The sequence below is a fragment of the Manihot esculenta genome, chromosome 6 (assembly GCF_001659605.2).
Source record: "Manihot esculenta cultivar AM560-2 chromosome 6, M.esculenta_v8, whole genome shotgun sequence".
Lineage (NCBI taxonomy): Eukaryota > Viridiplantae > Streptophyta > Magnoliopsida > Malpighiales > Euphorbiaceae > Manihot > Manihot esculenta.
The window spans coordinates 18,089,690-18,113,238 of NC_035166.2; the positions used below are offsets into that span (position 1 = coordinate 18,089,690).

General features: G+C 28.8%; 2 protein-coding genes and 1 long non-coding RNA gene across 4 annotated transcripts; 2 read left to right on the forward strand and 1 right to left on the reverse strand.

Moving 5' to 3' along the window:
- The first annotated feature begins 1,226 nt into the window (after positions 1-1,226).
- LOC110617177 (probable WRKY transcription factor 14) lies at positions 1,227-4,868 on the forward strand. The gene is made up of 3 exons (XM_021759801.2): positions 1,227-2,358; positions 3,049-3,192; positions 3,617-4,868. Exons 1-3 carry the CDS (start codon positions 1,730-1,732, stop codon positions 4,251-4,253), a joined length of 1,410 nt encoding a protein of 469 aa, XP_021615493.1. The 5' UTR covers positions 1,227-1,729; the 3' UTR covers positions 4,254-4,868.
- Positions 4,869-12,588: 7,720 nt separating this feature from the next.
- LOC110617864 lies at positions 12,589-18,851 on the forward strand. Of its 2 annotated transcripts, XR_006351068.1 has the most exons (3): positions 12,589-12,872; positions 13,792-17,928; positions 18,388-18,851. It is a non-coding gene; the product is annotated as an uncharacterized LOC110617864 (long non-coding RNA). The 2 variants fall into 2 exon arrangements; XR_006351067.1 differs by having other exon boundaries at positions 12,589-17,928.
- A 2,072-nt stretch (positions 18,852-20,923) lies between these two features.
- LOC110616677 (non-specific lipid-transfer protein C, cotyledon-specific isoform) lies at positions 20,924-21,628 on the reverse strand. Its single transcript, XM_021759128.2, has 2 exons — positions 21,232-21,628; positions 20,924-21,089 (listed from the first exon to the last, which is right to left on the reverse strand). Exons 1-2 carry the CDS (start codon positions 21,570-21,572, stop codon positions 21,080-21,082), a joined length of 351 nt encoding a protein of 116 aa, XP_021614820.1. The 5' UTR covers positions 21,573-21,628; the 3' UTR covers positions 20,924-21,079.
- Positions 21,629-23,549: the final 1,921 nt, after the last annotated feature.

Genomic DNA, 23,549 nt, shown 5'->3' on the forward strand with positions numbered 1-23,549 from the left:
TCCATGTGAGACGAGATGGAGTCGCCCGAGCTACTAGCGAACCACAATACCTAAGAGTCCGGTTTTGGTTTAGCAATTGTAACCGATTCAATTGCAATGAAGACGTCACAAATTTAACAGGGGAGAGCTAACTTGTGGGAAAAAGTCTCACATTAGCGGACGTTGCTAAGTCTCACATCAGCGGACGTTGCAAATTTAACAGGGAAAAGCTAACTTGTGAGAAAAAGTCCCACATCGGCAGAATACGACAAATCCAAATAGTATATAATAACTAGCATGAAACCCCAACAAATTTAGCGGACATCGCAAATTTAGCAGGGAGAGCTAACTCGCGAGAAAAAGTCTCACGTCAGTGGAATATGACCAATCCGAATTGTATATAATAACTAGTATAAAACCCCGACAAATTCAGCGGATGTCGCAAATTTAACAGGAGAGAGCTAACTTGTAAGAAAAAGTTTCACATCGACGGATGTTGCAAATTTAGCAGGTAAGAGCTAACTTGTGAAAAAAAGTCCAACATCAACAGAATTTGACAAATCCGAATTGTATATAATAATTAGCATGAAACCCCAATAAATTCGGCAGATGTCACAAATTTAGAAGGAGAGCTAACTCGTGAGAAAAAGTCTTACGTCAATGAAATATGACAAATCTAAATTGTATATAATAACCGGCATGAAATTAGAGTTAATTATTTTAAGCCAAATAAAAAATAAATTTAAAAGTTATTTGAGTCAGTTTCGATCATACTGTTATCAATTTGTAAAAAAAATTCTTTCAAAATTTGAAATCAAACTAAAGCTAAAAAAAACCCTACTGAATTAAACTAGAACATAAAAGAAATTGAATTGAATTGTAAATTTAATTATTATATACCAGTTTTAAGAAAAAACAGAAATCCCAATTGGACCCACAGAGCTCTAGTGGGTGGAGAAGGAGAGGCCCCTCTTTTATACGCAAATGACAAGCATACAAAACAGAGAAATGCTCATGATTAGATTGGCAATTGGGATAGCGAAACGGGCCATAATGTCATCTAAACGTTTCGAAACGTTTTCCGAAGAATGCGGCTACTTGCCGCCTCTTTAATCTTTTACTTTCCCATCACCTGCTTTGTTTTTGAAAGATAACACTCCTTTTAGCTTAGCTTAGCTTTGTTTGATAATGGAGAAAGATACATCTGTCTTACCTTCTTAACCAAAGAGAAAAAAAAACATTAAACAGTTGCATAATTTTGACCCTTCTGTTTTCTATTCAAATAAACTCCCATTTTCTTCTTTAATTAACACTCTCTCTCTTCTTCTTGTTGTTGATGTTGTTGTTGCGTATGAAGAGTAGCTGTCTTGTTTGTGTGAAAAGTCAGCGTCTTCTTCTCTCTCTGCCTCACTTGTTCAAAACCATAGAAACCATTCTCTCTTTCTCTTTCTCTCTCTTTTGCTTGCTACTGTAAGGGAAGAACAAAAAACTCTCATAGTTTCAAACCTTGAGAAAAAAAAATCCTGTTCTTTTGTTTTATTTGCTTTTCTTGCTTCCTAATAACTGAAAAACCAGACCCATCTCCTGTAAATCTCAGCAGAAACAAGGATATCATAGAAAAAGAATTTTTTTTCCTTCATGCCTGTCTTGTACGTTTGTTTGGGTGCACGAAAATACACATCTTTCATCAAAATCTCTCTCTCTCTCCATGTCAACTTAATTGTTGATTATGCATATTAATTAGTATAGTATGTGCAGCTTCTTTGGCTTGGAAATGGACAACTACCAAGGTGATTTAACAGATATAGTTAGAGGCAGCGCTGGAGCTTTAGGCCAATCGGATATTTCTCCTGTATCCAACTGGGAATTCCCATCTGATCCGCTCAGTCTTTCTTCTTCATCATCAGCTATGGAGGATAACAGGGATAATGTTTTTGGTGATCCTTTTGTTAACATGAGAGATCCACTTCTTTATGAACTCAACGTCGCCGCCGGTTCTGGCTATTTTAGCAGTTCAAATTCTACAGATCATATGCTCAGTACTAGTCTTGAGGACATAAGTAATGATTTTTCTGGTGCAAATACTAGTAATATTCTTGCCCATAAAGTGTTTGAAGAGGAGATGGATAAGAATCCTTGTAATATATTTTCACGGATTCAGATCTCGCAGAATAATCCCACCAAGTTGCCTGCTTCACCTTGTGATTCTCCTGTTGTGGCTTCTGCTTCTGCTTCTGCTTCTTCTTCTTCGCCGAGGGGCTTTAAGGCTTCTATGGTTTCAATCGACATGATTAATACTAATATCTCTAAAACTTGCTTGATTGACAACGCTGGACCAGTGCAGATCTCATCTCCAAGGAATCTGGGTATCAAAAGAAGGTAAGATTAGTATTAGTACAACTATTGTTTAATTTAATTTTTGATCCCTTGATTCCATGAAAATTAATTTATTATAACTGAATTATGATTTCAATGCAACTTTACTATATCATTTTTCTATTTTAAAACTATTTTTTTAATGTTACTTCATTAATGGAAGAAGACGATCACATCATCATGATCAACATCATCATGTGTAAGAGATGAATGAATTTTCTTGAAACTCGAGTCTTCTACACAACATACATAGAAAGGATCTGAGGTATTAGGGTTTGACAGAAAGCTGCGTTTAGTGAGTGAGATTGTGAGATTGTTCACTGTCTTTACCAAAAGAAACATAAAATCTTGATGGGTTCAATTTCATCAACCTGAAAAAAAGCTAGCCATGTGTTGTCATAATATTATTCACAGACTTAGCTTTCATGCAGGTATCTCAATCTCAAAAGTCTTATCTTTCCTCCCTTCTATAACTGTGTGATCTTGATTAGTATTAATGTTCCATCCCTTTCATCTTTCTCAGAGAAAATTATCCAAATCGTTAAGACATATTCTTGCCCAAAATGGAATTTATTAATTTCTGGATCTTCAACATCAGTGAATTATTTTTCTCTCCATAATTTCTCTCCTCCTGGAAATGGCAAAAACCAAGTTTCTTTAATTTTTTTTTTCTTTTGGGTATTGTTAATACAGGAAGAGCCAGGCAAAGAAGGTTGTTTGTATTCCAGCACCCGCAGCTGCTAACAGCAGGCCTAGCAGTGGAGAAGTGGTTCCATCTGATTTATGGGCATGGAGAAAATATGGTCAGAAACCCATCAAAGGTTCTCCTTATCCAAGGTAAGTGAAAAAAAATTTTGTGCTGTCATTCTAGATTGATAACCTATATAAAGTTAATTTCTAAGACAAAGATCAAAAGCTGATTCCCACATTTTCCTTTTTTTTTTTTTTCTGGCATATTACTACCTGATTAAAAAAATATATTTCTCTTTGCTTTTATTTTTTTTCTGTTGAGCATGAAATACAATCTCCATGTTGCAAAGCAATATCATTTAAAGCATGCTCCTGGACCAACGAGAGCTTCCTTAGAAACTCATTTCAAACATTAGTTATAATTACAAATCCATGGAGGTTTTCTTTTGTGATCATTTTCTGCTGAAAAATCTGAAGACTTCTCAAAATACCATATTTGCATCAGTGAAAATTGTGCACATTTTCAATGATGGAGAACTGCAGCAATCAGTAACCCTTTTCTATATATCAGGGGATACTACAGATGCAGCAGTTCAAAGGGTTGCTCAGCGAGGAAACAAGTGGAGCGTAGCCGGACCGATCCTAACATGTTGGTTATCACCTATACTTCTGAGCACAACCATCCATGGCCAACTCAGAGGAATGCTCTTGCAGGGTCGACAAGGTCTCAGCCATTAAAGAACAATGCTGGTGCTTCGAAGAGCTCCCCAAGCTCTCAAGCACAAAAGACAACAAATACCAAGGAAGAACAGAAGGAGAGCAACAATGACACATTGTCTCCAACCTTCGTTTGTGGTAGCTCAACAGCAAGTACATCAGTAAAAGAAGAGATTGAGGACATTGAGAAGCAAATGGAGATGGATGATGCTAATCAATTCAGCGAAGGGTTTCCTTATAGACCTGCAATTCAAGCAGACTCAAACCAATCTGAAGATTTCTTTGCTGATTTGGGAGGCATAGAGACAGACCCGCTTGATCTTTTGTTTAGCCAAGGATTCACTCCAGATGAACAGAAAGAAAGCAAGGCCTTGGATCCATTCGGTTTCTTCAATTGGCCAGGGGACACAAACACCACCACCACCACCACCACCCCCAACAACAACAACAACAACAACATTTCCTTTGGAGAAACCAAAAGGGATTCATAAGAAGACCCTGAAGAGCAACCCCTTTACCCCCAACCACTACTTTCTTTTCTTGTTAGATTTACCAGAAGAGTGAGAGAAATTAGGAAGCAAGTAGTGAAAAAAGAGAGAAATTAAGAGAGAGAGAGTGCTGGTTGATTGGAAGCAGACCTATGAGTCCCACATTCCTTTTGGAATATTAGTGGATGGGACAGAAAGCTGAGGAACAGAAGGTTTCAACAGTTAAAACAAGTACATGACTGGAAAGCTCAGAGAGATTCATACACGATGATGGGACTTGCCATTTCATCTTTTTTTTTTTTTTTCTCATTTTCATGTGGGATAAATTATTCATCATGTTGCCTGAATTCTTTTCATAGGAAATCAATTGGGCAGCAAGACAAAACAAGCCCACAAAATTAATACATTAATTTAAAAAATCCTTAAATTAAGAAAAGCTTTGTCTTTTCTTATCAGTCATTTTAGATCTCTAGGGATGTGTAAAGAGAGAAAGAGATCTTGTAAGACTTTGGGTTCCTCAGCTTTCTGTTTCTTTTGTTATCCACACTCACTGCAACTTGTGTTTTCATTTCAGTTGTTTACTTCAAGTGTTAGTTATTAAAAAGGATGGTTTTGTGCATTACAAATTTTCTCTCTGCAGACTTCTGTTGTCTTCTGTCTCTTTTAATTTTTATTTATTATTTTAATTTTTTTATATTGCCCATTTGTGCATGTTTACTACACAATACGTACGTACACATTTGTGTTAATTAAGCTTTGTGGACTTTTTTCCCTTTCTAGTAACTTTAATCTTTCCACTGTTATCCTCTTAAAAAAAATTATTTTCTCTGTTTATTAATTTTTAAGTATTTTAAATATTAAAAAATATAAAAATAATTCTTTTAAAATATATTTATGTGAAATAAACGGAGATTTAGTATTTAATTATATTCTAAATTCTGCACTCCAAGGTTTAGCCTGGTGGAAAGTGCATCCTGTAATCTTGAAAGGTACTCCCCAACCCCCTATTTCAAAAAAAAAAATTATATTCTAAATTCTCAAAAATTTCAATTTAGTTGACCATATTAAAAGACTTATCTAATAATAGTGAATATAATTAAAAGTAATAAATTTTATTTTATCTTTTTATACTATGCACTCATATTTCTCCATTGACAATTAAATAATTCATATTGTTAAATTATAATATTAAAATTAATAAGAGTTTAAAGCCTCAAATATTATAGTTTTCCAGTAAAATTACTTTCATGCAAAATTAATGTCGAGTAGAAATTACTATTTAAAATTGAATATTCTATGACAGACATTGTATATCACATGTATATATACCTTCATTCATAAAAATATTCATTTTTTCTTTATATTATAGAAAATACGATCCATTTTATTATACATTAATTACGCTGAATTTAAACACTATGTTTTTATGTCAATTAGTGATTTAAAAATATAATTTTATTAGAAATGTGTATGCATAAAGCATATATATGATGTGCCTACAATGAAATTGTGACACGCTTGGTCAATCTGTAAAAAATGATTGTGAGGTAATTAACGCTTACGGTAGTGACTTTGACATTCAAGTCAGTAAACTGAAAAAAATGGCGAGCGTAATAAATTGTTTAGAATTCAAAAATAGTTGCATAAGAATACCTACCTTATCTCTGCGTTCATCAGTTTTTATACTGTAAAAATATAAAATTGGTTATCAAATATTCTAGAAATCTTACTAGTAAAGGATCGCGCGATTATAGTTGTAATGGAGATCTGTTCGATTCTATTATCTAACGATAACTTTTTGTGAAATCTTGTTCTGCTGAAATGGTGATGAGTCTCGGTGAAAAACTGATAACTACGGTGTCTGAATCTTCATTTTCACGAGTGGGACTGCATATCAATTTCTCAAATCTTTGTCATGTGACCCTATTTTAAAGTGACGACTCATAATTTATTTTAAATGATTATTGTATTGCATGAATACCGTAAGGGTCAGCTGCTTAGGGATGTAGAAAATGTCCCACACATTAGGGAATTACGGCAAATTGAAATTGTATATAATAGTTAGTACGAAACTATTAAATAATTTAAGTTAACCATATTGAGTCAAGTGAAAAGTGTGTTTAAAAGTTATTTAGATCAGCTTGAACTGGACTGTTTCAATTGGTATCAGAACCACTCAGAGTCACAAAAATTGTGTAGAGTTAGTGGGTTTGCGAGGAAAGAGTTATCCATGTGAGACGAGGTGGAGCCGCCCGAAATATTAACGAACCATAATACCTGAGAATCTGATCCTAATTTAGCAATTATATTTGATTGAGTTGCGACGAGAATGTCATAAATTTAGCGGGATAGAATATAACGGTCAGCCGCTTAAGAAATGTGGAACGTTGACATCGACGAATTACGATAAATTGAATTATATATAGCACGAAACTACTAAATAAATTGAGTTAACTATTGATTACGGTAAATTAAATTGTATATAACACGAAACTACTAAATAATTTGGATTAACTATTTTGGGGCAAGTGAAAAGTGAATTGAAAAATTATTTGAATCAGTTTGTATTTAACTGTTTCAAATATCTTCCACTTAAAATTAAAAATTTCATAAAAATTTAATTTAATTAATTTTTTAAAAATATTTTTTATTAAAAATAAAAAATTTAATTATTTTTTTTATTTCGGAGAGATAATAAATTAATGAATGCTAGAGGCTTTGAACAAATTCAATTCTCAAAAAAATTTGCCACATGTAGTGGTAGTTAAACTATATGTAGTAAATAATAAGAAATAGAACATATATACTTTGAACACGTGTTACAGCTTGGGCATGTTACATTGGAAACTTTTTATGGTTCTCATAGTTAAGAAAGCAACTTTTCTGCTCAAACTTATTACCAAAACAGTAACCCTAAGTTCTGTCAAATCCATCAACTTTAATGGAAAATATTTTTTTCATACCCTTTCAAATGAAGTCACTTCATTGGATAAAACAACAGTTATTCTAGTGAAATTGGGTTTTTTTTTTTAATTATTATATTTATTTTGTTGATTTGATGGGGTGATAGTCATAATGAAATTGAAGGCAATTTTGATGCAATTGGGATTATGGGAGTGACTGTTGTAATGATTTTGAAAAGAAAGGAAATGGAGTTAATTGATGACATACACAAAAAGCTTTCTGACTATATTTATTTTCATCTATTATGCTTTTCTGAAAATGCCTGCTTACAGAATTTGCTTTGATGATGACATTTCTTATCACGTAAATCCTAAACAAAACATTCACTTGATAGATGTTTGGTCAAATGCATTAATCATAAAATATCATCTTTTTTCATATCATTAGTAGAAATTTAATTTAATGAATTTTTTAAATTATTTTTTTGTTTAAAATTAAAAGAATTTAATTTTTTATAATTTAAAAAAATTAAAATGATATATAATTTTATAAAAATTTATTTTAACTCTTTTCTTAACAGTTATTATATTTATATTTTGTTTCTCAACTCTTAAAAAAATCAAGAAAAAAAATGGAGAAGTGAGGTTTAAGAAAATAATAAAGAATGAGATTATTTATATTTTCACCGTTTTGTCTTGTAAGCAAAATATGTATTATTATTATTATTATTATTAAGAATATTAAATAAAAAAATTCAAACATTTATAATAATTTAAATTTATATTTAACGCTTTAAATCTTAAATAATAAAATTAAACCTTTTAAATTTATCACAATTATAATTAAGAAAACTAAATTGAATATAAAAAAATTAATGGTAAATTATGTTATAGTCTTTAAAATTTTATATTATTAATAAAATATATATAATTTTAATTTAAATTTTATAATTAAAATCAAATATATTTTATATTTATTATAGATAATATTAAATATATTGTATTGAATAAATATTTATCATAAATAAATTTTTATTATATAAAATATTACATATAAATAATATATATTAAAATATTTTATTGAATGTTTATATTCAATAATTTATATTTTTTTATATTTAAAAAATTTTATTTTTTATTAATAATATTTTAAATAAAATAAAATATTATATATTTTAAATTATAAAGTTTTATTTTTCATATTTTAAGTTTTTATTAATAAAAATTATAATATTATATAAGTGAAAATAGAGAGTGAATAATAAGATTAATAAAAAATAATATTGTTGTAATAAAAATATATATTTAAAAACTATTTTATTATTCAAATAAAATTTTAAAAATTATATTATTAATTTATATAAATTTAATTTAATTTAATTTTTTAACTATGATTATAATAAACTAAAAATATTTAATTTTGCTGTCTAAAATTTAAAATATTAATATAAATTTAATTTATCGTAAATATCTGAAAACTACTACTATTATTATTATATTTATGTTTTTTCAAACGCTACAGCTGAAATTTAAATATGCGGGCATCCTTTGGATTCGTCGGGAAAGATAAATAAATTAAAAACATAAAATTGACTTTAAAAAAAAAACTAATATATTTTATTTTTCTCTCCTATTCTTGCTAGAGAGAATGGCTTTCCTTTTCGTTTGGTTATCTTCCCGCGGCAAGTTCTCGTTCTATACAATTCTGACAGAATTGTATGAATAAATAATTATTTTTTATTATATATAGATTGATTTTTCTTTGTTGTCTCTAGAGATGAAAAAAGAACTTGTACCATTTTTGAAAATTTATTATTATAATAACAACAGAGCCCTACATTTTGATTTGTAATAGGGTGTACTAGTATTTGGACATGTAGTGGAAAAACAGGGCAAATCACAAAATATAGATAATTTTGCTTGTCGATATTTAATTGGTCATTTTGCAATACAACAACCCTCCAAAGTTGTTGATAGAAAGTATTTATAATATTTATTTATTCATTTATTTTTATACGCAATCTATTATTGGGTAGTGGCTAGTGGGTCCAATTAATATATGGTAGGAGGTATCAGCCAACTCCATGATGATCATAAGGGTTCATTAGGGTTTGACACCCATTCAAATTTATATTTCATTATTCTTTTCTTTTTCTAATTCTAAGAAAGTATAAAGCTTAAGTGAAGATATAAATAAAAAAACTCCAATTTGAAAATTTTATTAAAGTAAAACCAATCGGATTATTTATTTCGCATCCATTATAAAAAGTTAATTATATATATATATATATTTTAATTGTGAGTTTGCTTTTCCATTTTAGCACTCATCTAAGTGTCAAAAATTTTGGGACTTCAAATTTCCACTTTGGTTCATTTGGGTTAGCGTTGATTAAGGTTAGTTTCCCGTCACTTTTGATGGAATTAACATGCGTACTTGTGGTCTCCTTTTCAGGCAAGCTTCTTTATTCTTACGTAGATGTATAGAATCTAGCCGTGAATTTAAGTCAAAGATGAAGTTGCCCATGAAATTAAAATTTTATACTTCTATGTACATAATAATAAAAAAATTAAGAAGATACAAAGATTTTGTTTTGTTAAAAAAAATATAAAGATGAGAACAATGAAATACAGGTATTCCACTTGTTCAGTTTAAAATAAAATAAAATAAAATAAATAAAATTTAATTTGATTTTAAACAAAAATCAATTTAAATTTATATTGATGTGATTTGATTATTAAATTTTTTAATAAATTTATTATTTTTTTATATTTTATTTTAATATTTTAAAATTTAATTGAAATATTATAATCTCTCTATATTATTAATCGATTTGATTTTATCAAATTTTTTTATTCAAAATAGAATTAAATTAAAATAAATAAAAATTTTAAATTAAAATTTTAAATTAATTTAATTTAATTAATTTTTTTTATTTAAATCAAATTTGCTAATAATGCCGCCATAAACTGCAATACTGATACTAAAAATATCAGGTATATATAACATGAAAAATAAAGATTTAGATATTCTAATTTTATTTGGATGTGATATGCTTATTAAATTAATTAAAATTAGAAAAAATAATTTATTATAAAGTTTTACCCTCAAATTATAAAATGATTTTTCAATTTTAAAAAATAAATTATTTAATTCAAAAGAAATATTTTCATCAAAATATAAATCCATCTCATGCTTTTAATTAAAATTAATTAATAATGATTATATTAGATTTTTATATTATTAATTTACATAAAATTAATAAAAATATATAATAAATAAAGAAATCTATAAACTATATGTAAATATTAAAATCAAAATTTTTTTACTCTCCACAAAGCCTTAAATACTATGCGAGTACCGAGGAGGATTGAATTGGGCTAAGGTTTGAAATAATAACTGGGCTGAAGAATAACATTCCTTTCGCCATGGCTTTTGGTAGATTTTTTTTTTAATTATTCAACACATTAGGGATAACAACGGTCAAATATTTTATACCATTGAATTACATTGAAATAAATTTGAATAGTATATATATTCAAGTTAATGTATTTTATATTTTGAAATAATTAAATTAATTTTAAAATATATATTTTATAATAATTTTTAATTATATAAATTATATTTTGATCTATAAATTTTAGTATAGTTAATAAATTAATATTTTATTTTTAAAATTCAACACTTAAATTTCTATAAATCGTCCATCCAAATTAGAGATTACTCTATTTATTTTTATCATTGAAAGTGTGAAAAAATCTTTATTACTCTTTTTAAATAGATAAATTATACTTAAATTCTTGAGTATTAGTATAATTAATAGATCAGACTCTATATTTTAAAATTATACATTTAAATTCATACATGATCGGTCTGTCTTCATCTATTATAATTTAAATATTTTAATCTTTTATTTTTTTATTTGAAACAACACTTAAAACCTTTATAATGGTCTGCATATGGAGATTATGGTTAGTAAGGACCTCATTATTATGGAATCAAATTCAAAATTCAGCAATTCACCTTATAGAAGACGTTATGCATCATATCTTGGATTGGGAAGCTGTTCAATGTGTTGGTATTATGCATAGAAATACCACTGCTACTTTATATTATGGCAGGAATTTATTTTATTCCTCCAACCCTGCTTGTGATCCTGAAGTCATTCCTCTCCAAATTTGTGCGTCATCTTCAAGTTTGGACAATTTCAGTTGGCTTTGTCAATTTGTTTCAAGTTCAAGATTTTATTGGCTACAGTTTTATTGTAGAAATTTCTAATGGTATATTTTAACGTGATGTTTCTGGTTTCTCGAAAGGTGATGATATGTCAGTAATTGTTGAAATTTTAGCTCTCCATCACTGTTTGCTTTTTGCGATGAAATTTTTACCTTTTAATGGCTGCATTCTTATGGATTGTTTGCAAGTGGTTCAATTTTTTCAGTCTCCACATTTAAATATTTTTGAACTGTATTTGATTTTGAATGATTGTAAATCTTTGTTAGACTCTAAAACTAATATTTCTGTTAAATGGATTCGTCGTCATACTATTTTAACTACTCATATTTTGGATGGAGAATTTATTAAGTATGATCGTCTTTTTGTTTGAGATGATATCCCTCTTTATTTGATAAAATTTTATTAATACAATCCGTAACTTTGCTTTTAAAAAACAATTTTCATTAATTTTTATTTATAATATCTCATTTAATCAATTTTTAAAAATTTTTATTGTTTAATTTTCATTCATTAAAATATTTCGATATTTATAATTTTAAAACTTTTAAAAAATATTTATATAACTGCAGTTATTTTTAAATGGTGTAAAGTAGCCTCTAAATAAATGGTAAACTTTTATAAAATACATTTTAGAAAAAAATTATATTTTCAGATAAAGTTACTTAACTTTGAGCTAATATTTATAATAGATGAAATAATTATAATTTTAAATAAATTAAATATAAAAATTTAAAAATTTAATTTTAAAAATACAAGAATTGATTTATCAATTATATTAAAAGTTAAAAATTAAAATATAATTTATATAATATAAAACTTTTATTTTTTAAATTTAAATATTTATACAAATATTTTAAGTATTTAAAATATTTATCCTCCTTATCACCGATTGATTAGCAAAATTATGGATGAAAGAACTCTTATTTATATGAATTTATTATATAAAAATTGATTGGTTATATAAAAATTTAAATGTTTAAATTTAGAAAAAATAAAATTAATTTATTAATTTGTTAAAATTCAGGATTAAAATATAATTGATCTCTTTTAAATTAAAATTTAAGTATTTTTAAGAAATATTAAACTTTAAAATAAAAACTATTAATAAAAATATATTTTTTATATAAGTTAATAATTAAAATATAAATCTTTTGAGGGAGCTTCTAATAATTTAAAATTCGGATTTAAAAGGGATTGAGATTTTAGTACTATTAATCTGAGATCAAATTCGAGAATACTGACCATCCCTGCTCCTAATCAGCTGATCTTCTTCCCTGGCATTAGCCCACAAAACTTTACTTTTCAACACTGCATCACTGAAAATGAAGCTTTTGTTTCTGAATTACGGTGCATTGTTTTCCATTCGAGAGTCTCTTTAGTTCAGCGAGAAGGGCTTTTTCTTTATCTTCTTCTGCTTCTGCCCATAAATGGGAAGGTGGGGTATCGGCGGTGCAAAGAGCTTGAAGAGGAATTGGCCCTGAATTTGTGAGCTGAATTTCATCTTTTACTTCTATCCGTTGTGTTTATACCTCTTCCATTTCACTTTCTTCAATTTCTCTGGCTTTTTCTTAGATTCTTGAATGCATTTACAATCTTCCTTCCTCAGTAATCAGTCGGTGGTTTTATCGCATTTGACCTATTATTTAGCCAAAAATTCTAAAATTTGAGGATTTTCACATTCGTATATATATATTTGCTTTCCATGTAATTATATAGAGAAAAGTGTGTAGCTCAGGTGATTCATCCCTGGTAATTGAAATGATTATTACTGGATAAGCATGATTAATATACTGAATGGGACTCGTCAATTGATGGAAAGTCATACTATTAGAATATAATGGAATGAAGTTGAAAGGCATGCCCACTTTGTCCTCAGTGATTTTTCAATTTGATACGGTAATAATGGGCTGATTTCTTTGATATTTATAGGAGAAGCTTGTATACATATGATTTTATAAATAAGCAAATACTACATCTACGTATCCACAAACAACGAATTTTTTGTATTTGCACTGTAATTTAAATCAATTTACTTTGATTTTAATAATAATGTATCAACAAAGTTATAAAAGGATTCTATTGAATGCTGAAAATTTTCTTTACTTGATTTCCCTTTCAAGCATTGTTGAGTACATTCTTTTACCCCTTCTAATTGGATGGGAAATTCTCTTCTTGGTTTTTTTTCCCTCCCATTATCCTGTTAGGAGTTGCTAAAATAGGTTTTCATGTGTTCATGTTTTATGTCAAAATCTGTTGATATGGATTTCATTTTTCCCAGTCCTGTTCAAACAGTTTTATTTTACTCTTTATATTGTCCTTGACTTTCCTTTTCCTTTTCTTTTTTTTAGTCTCAATGGCTTGTGTTGTCACATAATCGACTGTTCTTTTCCTTTTGTTTTTTCAGGTTACATATAATGCTTTCTCTCTCTCTCTCTCTCTCTGGCATATCACATGACAGACACAGGCTCACTTTTTTATGTTGATAGATGTATCCATGTAATAGTTTTTACTTATCAGGTTTTAATGAATCCATTATTACATTTTCTGAACTAAAAATAATAAATCATATATTGCATTAAAATAACTTTGAGTCTCCTGAACTCAATATTGGCATTGTTATTATGTTCCATCCTATAGGTAAAGATGACCACTCAAAACTGTGGTCAATAAAGGAAATGCCCCATGTGGCAGCTCTCTCTCTCTCTCTCTCTCTGTTTTTTTTTTTGAGGTGGGAAGGGGAGTCATTTAAGTTTTCTGCCTAGGTAATTGATTGCTTATTTTAGGTCTTTAGATGTCTTTATACATGTCAATTCATTTCCTATAGCAGACACAAAACTATCACTTAGAGTTGTCATGGAGCATAACTATCATGTTTCAACTGGTGGAAAGGAGCACATATCTTGAGTAAGTGAGTGTGACCAGTCCGGAATAAGAGTTTGTTTATGTTCTGTATAAAGTTGTTTAGTCTGCAACTTAATATCAAGTTGGTTAGCCTAGAAATACTAGCCAATTAGGTAATGTATATTCCATCTATTAGGGTCTTCATTATGTTTTGAGAGAGAGATTGAAAGAAAATTTTCAGTTTTAGTGCTTTTGTGTTGATATTTGTGTTTGGGTGCTTGTGTTTGTGGCAAGAGACAAAATCACATGGATGTTTTTTTGTACTTCTTTTTGTCATTGTTTATTCATAGAAGAGGCAAGCTGAAGTTTTAGATACCGTATATGCATGTCTTTATGTGTGTGATTTTCATTTGTCATTGTTATGTTTACTAAAGTACATTATGACTTATTTGGATGAGAATTGTATTTTACTCTTCATTTTTTTTAAATTATCTTTTTATTTTTTATAGTTAAAAATGATGAATGGAGCCTAAGTTTGACTTGATCTCCTAATTGAGTTAAGCTCAAGTTGGCTCATTTAGTCTCGTTGTTTGCTAAGTTAATGGGGTTAAAGGAAAGCCGATTACAAATTCTTTAAAAAGCAAGTGAGATTAGCTCATGCTTTACTATCTAAGCTTGAATTGTTAAACTCATGTGAGCTAAGCCTTGTCTGGCTTGACTTAGCTCAATCCATTTATACAGCCTTGCATAAAACCCATCTTGATTTTCATTAATCATGCACTGAAACTTCAGGGCTACATGATGCATGGATGGTTAAATAAAGTGCAACCAGTATTGTCACTGTTACTGCTTCATGATTACTTCTGGCCATGCCTGGATTTGGGACTTCTAAAATCCATGGATTTGAAAATCTAAGGGTTTTATAAGTTTTAATGTATCTCACACGTTTGGTATGTTGGTCAAATCAATAAAATGAACCACTACTGAAAGAAAAAAAAAAGATTGTAGAATCCCTCAAATCCATGGATTCTATGAAATACCTCATCTAAAAGCTCTCCAACAAAACTTATCTTAGGTACTTTCCAATGGAATATACCAATTGTAGTGTACCTTATAATTTCAGACTGCTGCTTCAATGTGTATATCATGTTCACTGGTTAAGGTAAGGTGATACAAAAGTTTAGAGAGATGCATAGCCTGTACTAAATCAGTTTCAAAGCTAGCTTTCTAAACCATGTTTACTTCCTTTCTCATGTTAGAAATTCACTAGTATAGTTTAACAATGTTTGTGGTATAAAATGTTGGTGAAAATGCCTAAATTAATAACATAATTATGTTAGCTTGATAAAAAATATACAAAAACATGATAAGGCATGGATTACTCACTCTTTTAAGGGGATTCAAATCCTCTGAATAGGCAAAGCCTCTTAATCCATGTAGCAGAACTTCTCTTTTGTTGACTTGTCTCCTCCATGATATACTCGATAGTTTCATCCTGTGGCTCAAATCAACTCTAACTAATTTTTGAACCCAAAGCTCCACTGACAGAACACGATTCTTTGTCTCTAAATTTTTCATACCTTCTCTAAAGAACTCTTATGCTTACACTTAATTATATACACCAAGAACACAAGCTAAGTATATATAGGAGCTTATACATCAATGTTACAAGACTTAAATATCTTAAATTAACTTTCAATGAATGAATAGAGTCAATTCTAATTAGTCAACTTTAAAAAACTAAAATAAATATTAAAAGGTTACAATATCATGCTGCTTGCATTTGTATTAGAAATGATAATAGATTCCATTTATTATTACTCTTCTCATTTTTGCCTATGTGAGAGGATTACTTTGTAATTTGCAGTAAGCATTAGTTTTTCTGATTTTTTACAGCACCAAAAGGACTTGGGTTACACAATTCTGTCTGTTGGAATCTACCTATTGTATAAAATTTCGTAGGCTTCCTGATAGAGTAGGAACAAGAGGATATGTAAACAAACTGAAACAGAACTTGGAATTGAATACTAATAGCAGAATGACCAATTACATTCAGTATTCTGCATTACAATCAATAGCTCTCCGTAACTTTGCTCATTCTCTCAGTATCCATCAACTAAGGAATAGGAACAGAGTAATAAGAGAAATTAAGGAGGAAAAATGGTTGCTAATACCCACCAGGAAATCAATTCCTTTGCTAGCAAAGTTAGCCCCAGCTAATGCTGCATAAATAAAGACGAAATTACTGCATCCTTTTCTTTCTTTCTGTTTGCATATTTATAACTGAAGAAAGTTGACCTCCTCTGCTCTCATTCCCATGTGACTGCTTCTTTCATTTCCCTCTAACAGCTCAACCATTCACAGCTGTTGAATTCTGGAACCTTCCCCTTCCTTTCGATGAGCTGATAATCCTTCTTTTCCCTTCTTGAAACATCTTCTGTAATTAATTTTTTGGGCCATTGATTTCACTTTCCAGCCTTTGGCTGAGTACCTATTAATTTCCCACTGGTAAGTATCATATCCATGCTCAAATATCCTTTTTTGGAACTGGTATTTCAGGTCCTAAAGTACTGGTTCAGAAGAGTTGGAGTAACTATGATATGAAAACCCTATTATTTTCTTTTTGTTGGATTCATTACCTTGTTTTTAGATTTTAATCTAATGATGCAAGGAATGAGTTAACACAGGAAGAAAACTTTGATTTGCTTACTGCCTGATACAGGTTAAACGACTTCTGGAAAAGAATGAGAAAGAACATGTTATTATTGCAACTTGTTGAAATCCTTATGGAGCAACAAGACTTCTTAATTGGAAAAAAGAATTTTCCTGAATTCCTCAACATTTTACAGCTGGAGTTCACCATTGAAAGTTCCATGGAGGTTAAGGCTTGATATTTCTATCTGTTCTTACCTATTGCTTTAGAGAGACCAGAAGGAATTTCACCTATATTTTTCATTCTAGTCATCAGTTTAGGTTAGTTGTGGTTTTCTGCATTGTACCTAGATGAATTAACTCCAAAAACATTTAGTTTTCTTTATAATAAAGCAAAGGAGAAACTTGGATCTTAATACCACCCTTAGGATCTTTTTTTTTTTTTTTTTGTCGAAAGATAAAACTCACGCATAAACGCGGACTGCAACCACTGAAACCACCTTAGGATCGATCAGAAAGGTGGAGCAAGTTTTTTGTTTATTTCCTTTTAACTTCTTCATGGGTATGATAAGATGTATCAACTTTTTTGGTTTATTTTCTTCAGTGTCCTTCAATTTATTTCAGTTTGTTAATCATTATTAACTGCTCATACAAGGACAGCAAGATACTTCAGCCTGTCATGCTTGTCCAAGTCTTCTGACATTTGTGTCATATGGCAGGCATCTGCTATGTCCATACAAGAAAAATGTGGTTCTTTGAATCTTCTCATTAATGCCTCAAGCATCCTTTTGATACTAAATGTGTTCCAACCAGGTAGGAATATTGCATCATTGCTTCCAGATTTTAAGCTGAATAAACTTCATTCTTTGCAATACTTTGCATGATAGCAAATCAAAAGCTATTCTTTCAGTAAACTCCAAACACGGGCAAGAGATTAAAGTTAATTTCTTAGGTCCATGGTACAGAAATAACTTGAATAAAGCAGAGGAATCATCATGTAATGCTTGCTTATGAGGTCAATGCTGCGGGTCCAATTCTAGTAATCAAGGTATGTGAAGACAACTGTCAGTTGGTAGCTTGGATTCATCCTACAGTTTCTTTTTTGTTTTGGCATATAGCTGCTTCTGCATTAAAAATTAGCGTTATGGATGTTGAAATACTAAAGATTTTGCCATATTCCATACACCCATACACACTCTGATGCAGTCAAGAAGCCCAATTTTATAGATTTTTTTTAATTAATCTTTAATTGTAAAATTAGGAAGATTATATTTCTATTACTTGGAAAATATTAGCAGTATTTCTACAGTTAGGAACTCATTTATATATGCATGCTCAAGTGAGCTTTTAACAGGGATATCTTCAAAAGCAGCATTTGCATTCAGAAAATGAATTAGACTGTAACCATATATTGCTATTAAGATGCAATTGAGTTTCTTCATTGCCTAGTTTGCTGTTAAATGCTTCACATTTAGCTAAATTATATCATTATGGTTTGCCATTTCAGCAAATGTGGCCTCTTTTGAAAGCTAGAGGAGGCTCAGGACTCACAGGGAGGTTGCTGTGGTGGCCAACTTAAGTTCGCCTGGTAGGTTGGCTCTCTTATTGGGTTGGAGATTCATGATCATGTTAGTTAGGATCAGCATCTGTTCATTTTTCAACTTGAAAAGGAATGTTGGTTTATTTTATTTTTCAACTCCTGATTCTACTTTGTATATAATTGGGCAAGGTCTATTGTGACAAGGGTCAGATGTGAGTTTTTTTTTTTTCCCGATGGAATATGCGTAAGTACTTTGTTTGGTCCCTTCAATTCATGATCATGTACCTGTGAAAAGGAATCTGGTCTGGTGCCTGAGAAGCGTGCCCCCAGAAGTCTGTCTTTTGTGCCTGTTTTAAGGCTAAAATTAATATTTAAAATAGTAACTGTAAGTAGAAGGGTTTTTTATTTATTTATTTATTTATTTTTTATCCTGATTGATGGCTTTGTTGCATGCGCCTTATTCTTTTAGAAATATTACTATTTAGTCCCTTAATTTAATAAAATTAACTATTTGGTCCTTCTACTTTCAAAAACAAATTAGTTAGTCTTGATTTTTCAAATCATTAGCTATTTACTCTTTGTAATGAATTAGATTGGAGAGGCTAAATAGTTACTCACTTTATCTCATAATTTTTGTCCACTTTCCTTGTTCACACATATTAAGAAATATATTTTTTTATTAAAATTTTAATTATACTCATTTTAAATATATTAAATTTTATTAAATATTAAAGATATTTTAAAAATTTTTTTAAAAATAAAATAAAATTAAATAGGGTTATAATAATCAAAACATATAGTCTAAAAAAGAAGTGATTATGAGATGTAGGAAATATTATTTTGAAAGAATAAAAATGAAATAAGTGTAACATTGAAATTAAAGAAATTGAATAATTATATTTTAAAATTACAAAAATTAATTATCGTGATCATTTCACACATTATTAATGGATTAAATAAATAAAGAGATTAAATAGATAATGGTTTGAAAAAATAAAAATTATTTAATGTATTTTTAAAAATATATAAATAATTAAATAATTAATTTCCTTAAACGATAAATATTAAATATTAAAGAGTTAACTCTTTGTTTTTTTTAAGACGTTGGATACAACAAATTTGATCTTTGGCTATGTGATATTATCCTTGCCTAAGAATACCATTAATATATAATAGTTAGCTCTTTTTGAACATAAAAAATTTGTCTGACAAGAATGAATGATGCTGGAAAGGAACTGCGTATCTATTGTCCTCGTACTACTTATAGAATGTGCAACGTATTGTTTCAGTAATTACTGTTTTGACCAGTTTGACCTTCAATTTTTTTTACATTTATACTACGGTTTAATTTATAAAAATTAAATATTTATAAATTATTTAAAATTTATAAATATTTAAAATTTTAAACATTTATCTATTTAATTAAAACAGATATAAATAATCAATAAACAATTGACATGTTTAATAATAATTAGCTTATAATATATTTATTATTAAAATTATTATAAATAATATTAAATAATGTATATGATGAAATTTAAAAATTAAATGGAGGTAGTATAATAATTTATTTGGACAAATCAATTTATAAATTTAGTGCTTTTACGTATCAAAATAAAAAACCATTTCCCAAGCATATAAACTACATTTATAATTCTCAATTTTGAAACTTATGTTTTAAAAAAATGGAAATTCCATCTCGATAAAAGAAGGAGAAAGGAAGAGTTGATAATCGGAAAAAAAAAATCTTAATAAAGTGAAATAAGTCCAATTCAAATAGCCTACGAGCATTTTAGAGAAAGTTACCACCTGTTGTGCCACACTTTGTTGGGTGAAATCGCATGAAATCTTATAGGTCAAACTTGCTTTCTATGATGGACTTGCAGTTTATCTGATGGTTTGTATAAGGGGAAATTCCACATCGCTAAAAAAAAGAGTTAACATAGTGTAGTAAGCTCAATCCAAATTTTCAATTAAGTCTTTTTGAGACCGGCACTCTCAGCAGACTTAGATCGGATCCGTCACAAATTCCAACATTGTGGACATCATCAACCGTGCAAAGAGCCATGACAATGGCAAGTTCTTCGCATGGGACGGCCAGGAACTTCCATGGTGGGCATACTTCCTTCAAATTGCCGCTTTTGGTACCCATGTAATTCGTGCAGTTGGCTGTTAAAACCTTATGCTTGTTTTTTCCAGTTGTGCCTAGACTGAATATCATTTGGTGCAAATTCTTTAGAAATAAAGAACATCTCTTCTCATTGAATATAAAGTCTTTTTGGCGCTCACCATTTAAACTGAGCTGATTTAAATTGGCGCATGGTCATTCATCCAATCTACTGAAACCATTTTAATTTCACTTTTTGTATAGTTTAGACGTGAATTTAAAGTTAACTCCAGATCCTAGAGTTTGCTCTTCCAATCTGATACTTAATTTAAAGCCCAAAAGCAAACACAAAACGGAAAGTGACGTAAAATTAAGAACTGAGCTTATGCCAGAAACACCCAACTGGGGCTACATTATTATTTATAAGGTCCAAAGTACAGGTTCTTACAAGGACCAGATACACATGAAAGGACCTCTTAGCTATACTGTTTTATTGAACTCCCTCTTGTCTCTCTAGGACATTACATCTTCCTCAGCTCCATTTCAATATTCTTAGTGAATCCTGTAAAAATCAAACACACAAGTAAAATCAGCCCATATATACAAATTTTGGATGGATATCATCCAAAAGATATACATAATAAAAATAAAAAAGTTATATACATAGGATAGTCACATGGAATTAAAAAACAACATTTACTCACGTTTCACAGTTGACGCTGGTGGAGACAGGGAAGCCAACGTTAATGTGGCAAGCTCCAGGAATCTTGCTCAAGAACTGATCTTTAATTCCCAAAGACCCGGAGGCAGCCTTCAAGCACCTGCAAATAGCTTTCTTGTCATCAACCGTTTTGACTGTTTGAGCGAGCTGTTGCAGCCCACTGCAGCATGCAGGAGACGGAGTCGTGGCCTTGCCGGTGGCGAACCCAACACAGGCAGCTGCCTTTGCGTCGACAGTGCTGCATGGAACTGCAGCCTCGTTGACGTTAGCCAGGCAGAAGAGAAAGGAGAGGAGGATGAGCACAGAGAAGAATCCGTTCTTCATGGCTGGGTTGCTAGGTTTGATACGGTGACTCTGTCAACAGGCTCTTGGATGATTCTTCAAGGAGAGGCTCGCTTTGGTTCGGGTAATGGAGGTGGGATTGATGGGTTTTTATAGGGAAAGATGGGAGTAGTTGAGGATTGGGATTTGAGTTTTCCAAGGTGATCTGATTGATTAATTTCATTGGGATTGATGAGTGTCCATTGCTTGATAGATTTTGTTTGTGTTGAATCATTTTCATGCCAATATTATCTTCGAAAAATAATATGAACTTTATTATTATAGTTATATAATATTTCAATTTTCAAATAGAATATTCAGAAATAATTTATTTTATTTATATACAGAACAAATATAATAAAAATTTACCACTTATAAATATAACATCCATAATTCATCATCACTCAAGTTATATGTCATTATTATTTAATTTATGCAAATAATATCTTATTTATTTTTATTTTATTTATTATTTATAATATAAGATAATATTTTTTTTCATTTTTTATTATAAAACTTAATATCTCAAAACAGCTAAAAGATTCAAACTCGAAATATTATTTATTATTTTCTACTTTTAAAGAAAAAATAACCAAAATGATATTTGTCTAATGGTATCATTGAAGATTTTTATACATTAATAAAAAAAAAAAAAGTATAACTACATCATTGAAATTATAACAAAATATTGGTTAATTTGTCCAAATTATCTTTTTACCTAACCCAGTTGTTATAATTTCAATAATTCTCTCCATTAGTCTAAAACTAGAAAAATAATATAATTAAGAAAAAATATTAAGATATAAGTTTTAAGAAATTATAAAAATAATTATTGTATTTAATAAAAATAAATGTAAAATTAAAAAAATTAAATGAATACTTTTTTAATGTTCTGAAATTTTGATAAATTATTTTGAATAAATAAAATTGATAAATAAAAATAAACAATAAAGTATTAATTTAACTTTAAAATAATATTAAAGTTGATATTAAGGATGTGATAAATGTTTTAGATGGTTGGTTTGAATTTAATAAGATTATTTTTTTATTATAGGACTTTCTTTCCACAACGGTTTAATTGGACGTTAATATAGTTTCAGCTGCTTTTATTATATTGTGGGTGGTCATATATTATATGCAGGGACGGCACGGAGCTATCAATTCATTCTTATTTTAAAATTATTTAATTAAATTATCGTTATATTTTATACTTTCAAATTCTTTAATCCATTTATCAAAAGAAATTTTTACTATTTAATTTCTTATTTTCTATATTATTTTTTAATTAAAAAAATTTACTTCCCATTTTTAAGATTTCAAGTTTGTGTCTCCACTTAAATTTTTTCTTAACTTGTTCACTCATTATTTAATTTATTTTTATATACCATTTTTATTATTAAATAATTTTTTTATTTATCTTATTTAGTTATTAATCTATTTATACAATTACAATTATACGAAAATAATTTTTAATAAATTAAAATATTTAAAAAAAAAAAAAATTCAATCGTAAGCCATATATTTAAATATTATATTATTTTAATAATTTTTTTTTATAAATTTACATGTTACAACCATAGCAAAAAGGTACGGTAAATATCATTAAAAAGTCAACTCTAAAACATAAATAATGGATATCGAACTTATATTAAAAGTTATATTTAGAAATGCTCATAATAATATCATTAAAAATATATTTTAATAAATAAAAAACAGATGAGAATGACCATAATTTAATTATAATAATTTATTCATTTTTAAAATTTTTTTTTTAATTATCTTATACTCTCTTTATTCTATACGTGTTGTCTATTTTAATTTTTCATACATATTATAAAAAGATAATTTATTTTATTAACTTTTCAATTATACTACCTTAAAAATATTAAATTTTATTAAATATTAAGAAATATTTTAAATAATTATTTAGAAAAATAATAATTAACAATAAATTAATTTAAAAATAATATAAAATTAAAT